Source organism: Eutrema salsugineum, unplaced genomic scaffold, assembly GCF_000478725.1.
Source record: "Eutrema salsugineum unplaced genomic scaffold, Eutsalg1_0 scaffold_16, whole genome shotgun sequence".
Lineage (NCBI taxonomy): Eukaryota > Viridiplantae > Streptophyta > Magnoliopsida > Brassicales > Brassicaceae > Eutrema > Eutrema salsugineum.
The window spans coordinates 2,263,187-2,272,785 of NW_006256858.1; the positions used below are offsets into that span (position 1 = coordinate 2,263,187).

Sequence of the window (9,599 nt, forward strand, 5' to 3'; positions counted from 1 at the left end):
CGCTTTTCTTGGTCAACACCGCGTGATCGTCCGCTTAGTATAATTTACTCTTTTGCCCACAGATCGTTAATATATCGTTACTAACAGTTAGATGAAACGACACCGTTCAAGGGCCAATTTTTTTTGTTTATGGTTAATATGCGACAGGGTTGAAAAAGATAAATCGTTGTAACCAAGGGTGAGTTTTTGTATGAACCAAATATTCAGGGGTTAATTGCAAATTAATTTAGATTTCCCGACCACACAAATGTTGCTTTGCTCAGGCAGTTAAGTGTAGTAGCCATTCCTTTTTGGTGGGAGGAGCAATGGCGAGACTCGCCTTTGCCTCATCGCCACCGCTAACCTCAGTTCGTACTCTCCGCCGACATTTCTCCGTTTTCGCCGCCGTGAATTCGAAAACACCCGAAATGCCCCGAAGCCACCACCACAGCTCCCTCGAAGTTATCGGCGGAGGAAGCGATCGTTTCCTACCGGCTCTAAAAGAATCACTCACCAAAGCCTACGATGCGTTTCCTCTAATCGGATTTAACCGCCACGTGGAGACCATCTACGCAGCTTTCTTCCGCTCTGTTCCTTCCGTCAGGCTCCGCCGGGAATGCCTCCGCACGAAAGACGGCGGATCCGTCGCTCTCGATTGGGTCGCCGGCGACGACAGCTACCTTCCTCCCGAATCTCCGATTCTCATTCTGTTGGTACATTCTTACTCTTCCTAACCACGGAATCGATATGATTATAAACCAAAAGTTTGAGTCTTTTACTTTGAATGTGACCAAAATTTTGAGTCTTTTACTATGAATGTGACCAAAAGTTTGAGTCTTTTACTTTAAATGTGCAGCCAGGTTTGACAGGAGGGAGCCAAGATTCGTATGTGAGACATATGTTGTTAAGAGCACGAAGTAAAAACTGGCGTTGTGTGGTGTTCAATAGCAGAGGATGTGGAGATAGTCCTGTAACGACTCCTCAGGTTTTGATTTCTACTCTTTACTATTTTCTATATTTAGATTCCATGATGCTTAGTCCCATTTAGCATCATTCTCTTTTTGGGAATTTTGTAGACTAAAGTGTGTATGATACTGATAATGCAGTTCTACTCGGCTTCGTTTTTAGGAGACATTACTGAAGTGATTGCTCATGTTGGAGATAGATTCCCAAAAGCTAACTTGTATGCAGCAGGATGGTCTCTTGGAGGCAACATTCTTGTCAACTATTTGGGTCAGGTTTAGCTTTTAAACCCCCATGAGTTTTTGAAAAATCCATGTAGATGATTTGCAGGTTTGCTGGTTATAACCGACCTTTGTATGTTCTGTTTCAGGAATCTATTAACTGCCCTCTCTCTGCTGCTGTTTCCTTGTGCAATCCTTTCGATCTTGTCATAGCGGATGAAGATTTCCACAAGGGTTTTAACAATGTTTATGATAAGGCCCTGTCGAGATCTCTTCGTAGAATATTTAGCAAGTAATGTGTTCGTTTCTCTCCTCCATCTTTGACTCTTGCCAGTTAAAGTCATTTGTCACATATGGTTCCATCTCTCTGCAGACATTCTCTTCTTTTCGAAGATATAGGAGGTGAATTTAACATTCCCATGGCTGCAAATGCTGAGACGGTTAGGGATTTCGATGAAGGCTTAACCCGTGGTTAGTTTCTTCTACATCAATGAATATATTTTTCTTGATACTTATGATAAGATTTAATGGAACCTTGAGGTAAACGTTTTGAGGGCGCACTTGCAATCATTTGTCTTTCTTTTTTTTTTTGTGTGTGTGTAAACAGTCTCATTCGGTTTCAAAACAGTGGATGAGTACTATTCCAAGTCGAGCAGCTCAAAATCGATAAAACATGTCCGTACGCCCTTGCTTTGCATTCAGGTGAATCTCTGAACAATGAGTGATGAATCCATCTGCTTGAAACCTGGTTTATTCATATGTTCATATCTTGAAATGCAGGCATCAAATGATCCGATTGCTCCTGATAGAGGGATTCCTCGCGATGAGATCAAGGTAAGAGACGAACCATCAAGGGTTCTTTATTCACAGGCAAATGATGATTTTGGATATATCTAACAACTAAAAGTTTCAGGCAAATCCAAACTGCATGTTGATAGTAACACCAAGAGGAGGGCACTTGGGGTGGGTGGCAGGCGCAGAAGCTCCAAGCGGAGCTCCTTGGACCGACCCTGTGGTTATGAAGTTTCTGCAACATGTAGAGAGTTGTGGAACCATTAATGAGGAGAGACTCTTGGAGGATGCTCATCAAATTCAAGTCTAGTTCTATTGCATAGTATGTTTCACTCATACACTATTGTTGTGAAAAAAAAAGAATTCTAAATACTCGAAGAGTCATAGTATAATAGTTCTTGCATTTTCAACTACGAATAATACTATCTTCAGTTTCCTACTCATTAAGTTTTTTTATATCTAAAATGCGTAATCCTTAGTTAAATTCATAGCCATCCCTTTCATCTATTTCAAATATTTTGTTTCTACTTTACCACAATGAACTCACATTATGTAAATCTCTATACCTTTGGATAACCTTTGAAATGAGGGAACATATATGGTCCTCAGTTATGCAAAGAAAATCCATGAATAGGATAATTTAAAATGATCGTTAGTTAATGTATACTGTGGTATTTGAAAAGAACATAAAACATGAAGCTGATTAATTACTCGAAGAGTTCAAATTTCAGGGTTGAAATTTTGTGGGATTCCGATTTTGCATCAAATTTAAATAGGAAACTCTCGATTACAATCTTTTTTACTTTCACAGCTGAAGGAAATACTGCCAATTAGAATTTAGAAATCAAGCTTGTAACATGCGGTGGTTTTTTTTTTACAACTAAGGCAAAGTATATGACTTGGAGAATATTTCCTGGTTTATTTAAGTTAGCATCGAGTAGCTTCATCTATTATTATGCTCATGTGGAGAATTATTTATCTCGTTGCTATAGAAAGAAGATTGATTAAATTATGTTGCATAGAATGAAGTGGAACACATGACATCAAGAGTTCTTATGCATTTCTCGTGGGTCTAGCTTCCAGCAAATTCCATCAATTCTTCTTTGTCATGTATTTCCATTTTTTCCAACCAAAAGAATATAACATAAACATACACGTATATAATAAAATAATATAAGTCTTGTTTCCTGATTTAGTTAGTTTTACCTTCACAACTATAACTATAAATGACAATTCGAACGTGCCATTCTCATGACAGTTTGAAATTGCTTCTCTAACCTAAGGTTGCTATTCATATCGTATATATAACTTCAGCAATATATGTGATGTACGTATGTAAAATAAAGTCAGTAGTATTATACATCGCACGAAGTTTAAGTAAAATAATAAATTAAATGTATATTCGAACTCCCAGTACGTTTGGCTCAACCATAAAGGTAAGTCTATATCATAGTATGAAGAATTGAATAAACTATGCAAAAATAGTATAAGTGTATACTCAACAAACCCCCTAAATTTATGGAGCTCACATTCCAAAGTATAAATAAATAATAAATATTTGTACGACTAAACAATTATGGAATATGTACATTCTTCGATAAGAAAGAAAATAAGGTTTTAGGCTCTAGCCTAGCCTTTGGAAGAAAAAAAAACACAGCTATATTAGCCAGGTTCCACTAATTAATGATTCTTGTTACCAATTTTAATCCGAATTAATGGAACATGGCATGTGCATTATATATGTTCACAAATCTTCAAGAAAGGGATGGTTTGTTTTGAAAGCATCATCAATAACCAAGATTTACAAATAAAGGGACTGTCCCCACATGAACATGAAACAAAACACAAAACAACTTTACCTTTAATTTTGATTAGTCTCTTTTAATCAATTTTAAAAAAAAAAATTTAAACAGCAATAACGATGTAGAGGATGAGAGAGAAGGTGGCGTGGCTGTCTGGTCACTGAGTAAAAAATAAAGTAATGTTTAGAGAGAGAAAGAAGAATATTTTTTGGTTCAAGGCCCACAAATACATGTAATCATCAAAATCATGAGATAGAGAGAGAGAGTGAGGAGGAGAAAGGGTAAAGTGAAGATAAAGGAATCGGGAGAGACAACCCATTTGATGCATCTCTTTCTCTTCCTTTCTTGTGTTTTGGCTTTACTCTTCTTTTGAAATTCCAATGTCTTTTTTGATTATGATTTTAGGTTAAAGCTTGTTTCTTTGATTCTTCAACACTATTATTACCTTCAAATCATTCTACACAGCTTGCTCCATCTTTTTAGATATTTTTGAGAGATTCATAGATTTTCCGATTTCTAGGGTTTTCTACAAATTGACTCAATTCCTCTCTGTTTGTATCTGTATCTTAGATTGTAGATTTCTGGGTCCCTTTCTTGTTGTTTCTCTTTCCGTTAATGGTGTGAAAGCTTTCAGCTTTCTCTCTCTCTCACTCTCTCTGCTGTATCAACAATGGCTGAGATCAAGATTGCAAAAGTAGAACAAGGGCAAACCAAGATTAGGAATGTTCCAGTAGCTGTAACTCCTGAAGGTTTCTGGTGTTGTCCTTCTCCTGTAGCTTTTCAAAAGACTATCAAATCTCACAACTCTCTCAACAAACACAAACAATCATCTCCTCCTCCTCCTCCACTTCCTAAACCCAGACAGACGGAGAAGGAGAAGAAACCTTCGTCGACAACTATTAGATCCGTCATCGCTTCCGACGAGCAACAACAGAATTCGGCTAATTCCGAGACCCATCACAGTATTGCTGTTCCGGCGATGATTCAAGAGAGACCACATAGGCAAAAGGTGGAGACTTTGCCGAGAAAAGTGGCGATTGAGTTCGGTGAACCAGGAAGTAGCGATGCTAAAGTGATTTTGGTAGGGAAGCAAGGTTTTTGTGTGAAGCTAAGTGTTCACAAGAAAGTCTTGGTGGATCATAGCAGTTTCTTTGCGAAGAAACTCGCTGAGAAAGATTCGGTTTTTGCTTGTCTTGAGATTGAGAGCTGTGAAGATGCAGAGATTTACGTTGAGACCATTGGGATTATGTATTGTAAAGATATGAAGCAACGGCTAATGAAACAGAATGTAAGCAGAGTCCTTCGTGTCCTCAAGGTATTTGCAGCTAAATCCCTCTATTAGATTCTTATCTTATCAAGATCATTTTGGTGTTGATATATAAATGACTCAATTTGGTAACTTTAGAGCTTTAGGGAATCTCTAAGGACTTGGTTGTTATTGCAGGTTGCAGAGTTTCTTGGTTTCAGCTCATGTATTCAATCTTGTTTGGATTACTTAGAAGCTGTACCATGGGTTGGTGAAGAAGAAGAGGAGAAAGTGATCTCATCGATTCTTAGATTAAAAACCGAAGGAGTTGGTGTCACCACTCCTGTTCTCAAAAGAGTTGCTTCCAGTGCTGTGGATCCACCAAAAGAGACGCTCTCGCGCATCATCGAGCTTGTTTTGAGAAGCAAAGAGGAAAAAAGTCGCCGTGAGATGAAATCTATTGTCCTGAAGCTTCTCAGGGAACAGAATCGGAACAATGTAGCTGATAACTTCAACGAAACGATCTATACCTCTTGCCAAAACTGCTTAGACTCGGTTCTGTCTCTGTTTAAACAAGCCTCAGAGGGAGAAAACCCTGAAACAGATACCAAACAGATAGCTGTAGAAGCTGATAACCTCACGTGGCTGCTCGATGTATTAGCTGAACGACAAGCTGCAGAGGATTTCTCCATAACATGGGCAAACCAAAAGGAGCTCGCTTTGTTACACGAGAAGCTTCCTTTGATGTCTCGTTACCACATAAGCCGTGTGACATCTAGGCTCTTCGTAGGGATCGGGAGAGGAGAGTTGTTGCCTTCGAAAGACACTCGGCTTCTGCTTTTAAGCACATGGTTGCAGCCATTGTTCAAGGACTATAACTGGCTCCAACACGGTTGCAGATCGTTTGATGGTACACTTGTGGAGGAAGGAATTGGACGGACGATACTGACATTGCCGTTGGAAGATCAGCAGAGCATTTTGTTGTTGTGGCTTGGGAGTTTTCTTAATGGAGGCGATGGATGTCCGAATCTTCAGAGAGCTTTCGAGGTTTGGTGGAGACGATCCTTTGTTAGACCTTACTCAGATCGTCAGGCTAATAATGGTTTGTGTCAGACAGATTCGACTTCAAAAGAGTGATTTTATATTGAAAAAAAAAAGCCGAGTAATCTTTGTTAGGCTTGTACAGTGAATAGTAGTAATGTAGCTATGGAATGTGTTGGTTTGCTGATCTTGATTTCCGCTTTGGTTGCTTGTTTTGGTTTAGCTCGTACCATGGCTTTAGTGGTCGATATTTTTTTTTGATGTTTTGTATTTTTCCATGTTTCATGATGCTTGCTGGAGGATGTATATTTCTGATTCGATTTTTATTATACCAGTTTTAATGTTGTGGTTTTGAACCGAGTTTTGTATACCATAAAATGGGGGAAAGCATTGAGCTGTATACGGACATTTCTTATTCGATTTGGTATTCGGAAAAAGAAACCACAAAGTCCGTCTTTGATGGACCTAAATCTGATGGGCTATATACGGACATCTTTATAACTTTTATGTTATAGCATTAGCACATATACGACTTGTTTAGTTGTTGTTTAACGTCCGAAGCTCAAATTAATAATTTTCCCAAAAAAAATTTTGTGACATTTTTGAATTTATTTTAAAACGAATTTCAGTACAGTGTAGTAGAGTCGGTTCGTCGTCTTTCTTGACATGTCAAGCGTAAAATTGTTCAGCGCGAGCGTAATGCATGTGAAACATATTTAGAAACTATTCGTTTGGAAAGTCGTTCATATAATTCGGTTGGGAAAATAACAACAAGTTTAGGCATCTAACTATTGTAATCTTATGTCATCCACTTACTATGTGCACGATAACACGTATGAACCATTGCTTTCCCAAAAAAAAAAGAAGGAAAAGTGAAGAACAAACACTTGGCAAATGTCCAGCAGAGGCCAAGTCAGAATAAATTCTCTCCTTCAACTTTCACTGGTTATCTTTGCAGGACAAGTTCGTTTATATTAGATTATTAGTATATATGTTAACTTATAAGTCATAAATACCTACAATAATACTGTCAAAACGTATCTATCAAAAAGAAATCTTATAAAACAATTCAACTGTCCAAAATGGAATGAAAAAAGTTTTTTCAAAAAACTGTCCAAAATAGATATCTTAGCCGTGAACTTACGTCAAAGCTTTAAAATTGATCATTCATAAATTTATTTTTTCACAAAAATATTTCAAGACAAATATACACACACCAGTCACACACACACACACATATACACTTCATAAGCATTTCGAGTAAAAACCAGGGTAATTATGAAATAAATATATAAATTAATTTAATTAAACGGTCATCATTTGCCGAAACTCATGAAAATCAAGAACTCCATTACCATCAATATCGTAAAACTTTATCATTGCTTGACACTCTCCGTGCGTTCTTGATTCCCCCAACTTCGCAAGCATCTTTTGCAAACCCTTTGGCGTTATGCAGCCTGATCCTTTCTCCACCTCGAACATCTCAAACGCCGTCTTCAACTCTCCGCCGCCGTCACCGTCACCGTTACCGTCAAGATCTCTTCTTGTCATCAATCCAAGAAAATCTTCAAACCCTAAAGATCCGTCTGCGTCGGTGTCGACTTCGTTTATCGCCTCTTGAGCTGCCTCGTGAGATATATACTCACCGACGGATCCGAAGTAGTCTCTGAGCTCAAAGGCTGAGATCTTACCGTCACCGTCAACGTCGAAATGGCTGAAGACTCGACGGAGCTCGACGTCGGAGAGGTGATGACTCTTTGCGTTGCTGTTGACATCGATGTTGCTTCTTGGGGAGTTTAAGGTTGAGGAAGAATTGGATTTTGATGATCCTCGTCGGTTTTGGAAACTTAGGTTTAGCTTTAGGGTTTTTGTGGAAAACCATTTGAAAGATTTGGAGGAAAGGTTCTCCTGTTGAGTTGCCATGTTAGAACTTTGATATTATTTGGTGTGGTGTGTTACTCAGTCTTTAACTCAGCTCTATATATATAACAAGAAAGTTCCACCATGATGATAAATTTAACAAAAGGAGCATAAATAATAATTAAGTATAAATAATTTTCTAGAAAAGTTTTTTTTTGTTTGACGATCGTATCCGAATTTTGTACTTAAACCCAACATGATGTTTAAAGTATTTTTATAGACATGTATTACATATACTATATTCACTCTTTGTAGAAAAAAATGAAGAAGAAGGAATATTGTGAACATTTGGGTAAGACATCTTTTCGGATTGAAGGGTGTGTAACTAGAATTTTTACCAGCACAGTTTACTTCTCCGAACATGATTTCTTTTTTTTTTTTGGTCCAATCCGAACATGATTTCTAAGATTCAAATTTAATAGCTAATGCTCTAAATTATCTCAGTCAAGATTTAAAAGGATATATTATGAACTGAAGGAGCATTTGATATTGAATTTGAAAATGTAATATATATATTCTTATTTGAAGTATAGCATTTGACATCGAAATTAGATAAATGTCGCTAAAAAGTAGTCTGCTGTAGTAGAAAAGAAAAATAGAAGAAGAAAAATCATATTTGATTTTTTAATGAAATAAGGGATAAGTTGTGTTAGATAATAAGATGGCATGGATGTCAATATTTCCGGGAAAATGCAAGAGAACAAAAAGGAGGTCCATATTTATCTCCAAGGGAATTTCGCAGAAGGTGCTCTTAGATTTGCTTGATGGTGTAAACTACAAGATTAAATGATTAGATAGGAAAAAGACAGCTGATGAACAATGTGAAATTTCATCGCAGTTTCCTCTATGGTTATTTATTATTTTATATGGTTCATAGCTTTCAAATCCGATTGACTCTTCTTGTTGCATTACATTTTAAGTAACCAATCATTAGCTTTCAGGTGCACACTTTTCTAATATCGAGATTCACCAAATTAGTTTACTGCAAAATTATTCACCATAATTCCATAAATTTGATGCATTCTTGTTTTTTATTTATTAAGTTTTCTTAATATACAACTAACCATTCTTCGCAGAGCAACACGAAACCAATACCAATTTTCTGCCTAATCACTATTGTTTTTTTCCCCTCACAAGTTGCACCACAAACAAATTTGACCTGTTTTTTTTTTTTTTTTGATGTATGTGTTATTATATAGGTAATGAAAATAGAGTTTACCTAACACGTAAACCAGAAGAAACCAGAAATTCGTTTGGATTTGTTAAGAAAAAAGAAGGGGACTTATCGCCCCAAAAATGGTATGCGATTTATCTCATTATACAAAAATAATATAAAAGCCAAAAGAATACAACGCAAAACGTTCATTCGGCCCAACAAGATGGAGCCCATATTAGGCTGTAATAAGAAGTCCCTCTCAGCAGTACATCGGGTCCATTTGCTCATTACCCTACGTGCACAGCTAACGCGTTTCTTTCACGTGCTTCATCTCCTAAACTATAAGTGTGTTGGAATAAATTATGTATACACTTTATGTTTGCGGATGTAGTTTTGAGAGTTTGCAATAGTGTCTTGCGAATTTAAGTGTTCTTTCTTTCTTTCTTTTTTCGTATATAAATATTCAATTTTAAGTGCTA

At 37.1% G+C, this 9,599-nt stretch overlaps 3 protein-coding genes across 3 annotated transcripts; 2 read left to right on the forward strand and 1 right to left on the reverse strand.

Moving 5' to 3' along the window:
* The first annotated feature begins 263 nt into the window (after positions 1-263).
* LOC18021145 (embryogenesis-associated protein EMB8) lies at positions 264-2,421 on the forward strand. Its single transcript, XM_006403938.2, has 8 exons — positions 264-692; positions 836-964; positions 1,086-1,217; positions 1,313-1,455; positions 1,537-1,634; positions 1,771-1,865; positions 1,944-1,997; positions 2,077-2,421. Exons 1-8 carry the CDS (start codon positions 306-308, stop codon positions 2,263-2,265), a joined length of 1,227 nt encoding a protein of 408 aa, XP_006404001.1. The 5' UTR covers positions 264-305; the 3' UTR covers positions 2,266-2,421.
* A 1,494-nt stretch (positions 2,422-3,915) lies between these two features.
* LOC18021146 (BTB/POZ domain-containing protein At3g50780) lies at positions 3,916-6,397 on the forward strand. Its single transcript, XM_006403939.2, has 2 exons — positions 3,916-5,072; positions 5,202-6,397. Exons 1-2 carry the CDS (start codon positions 4,428-4,430, stop codon positions 6,138-6,140), a joined length of 1,584 nt encoding a protein of 527 aa, XP_006404002.1. The 5' UTR covers positions 3,916-4,427; the 3' UTR covers positions 6,141-6,397.
* Positions 6,398-7,166: 769 nt separating this feature from the next.
* Positions 7,167-8,020, reverse strand: LOC18021147 (probable calcium-binding protein CML41). The gene has a single exon (XM_006403940.2). The coding sequence runs from the start codon at positions 7,965-7,967 to the stop codon at positions 7,350-7,352; it is 618 nt and encodes a 205-aa protein (XP_006404003.1). The 5' UTR covers positions 7,968-8,020; the 3' UTR covers positions 7,167-7,349.
* Between the last annotated feature and the right edge of the window lie 1,579 nt (positions 8,021-9,599).

Excerpts from the sequence above, each read along its gene's own strand:
- LOC18021145 (XM_006403938.2), top strand. The coding sequence starts at position 306 with ATGGCGAGACTCGCCTTTGCCTCATCGCCACCGCTAACCTCAGTTCGT. Across the intron at positions 1,456-1,536 it reads CTTCGTAGAATATTTAGCAA|ACATTCTCTTCTTTTCGAAG; the intron begins GTAATGTGTTCG and ends ATCTCTCTGCAG. Across the intron at positions 1,635-1,770 it reads CGATGAAGGCTTAACCCGTG|TCTCATTCGGTTTCAAAACA; the intron begins GTTAGTTTCTTC and ends GTGTGTAAACAG.
- LOC18021146 (XM_006403939.2), top strand. The coding sequence starts at position 4,428 with ATGGCTGAGATCAAGATTGCAAAAGTAGAACAAGGGCAAACCAAGATT. Across the intron at positions 5,073-5,201 it reads GAGTCCTTCGTGTCCTCAAG|GTTGCAGAGTTTCTTGGTTT; the intron begins GTATTTGCAGCT and ends TTGTTATTGCAG.
- LOC18021147 (XM_006403940.2), bottom strand. The coding sequence starts at position 7,967 with ATGGCAACTCAACAGGAGAACCTTTCCTCCAAATCTTTCAAATGGTTT.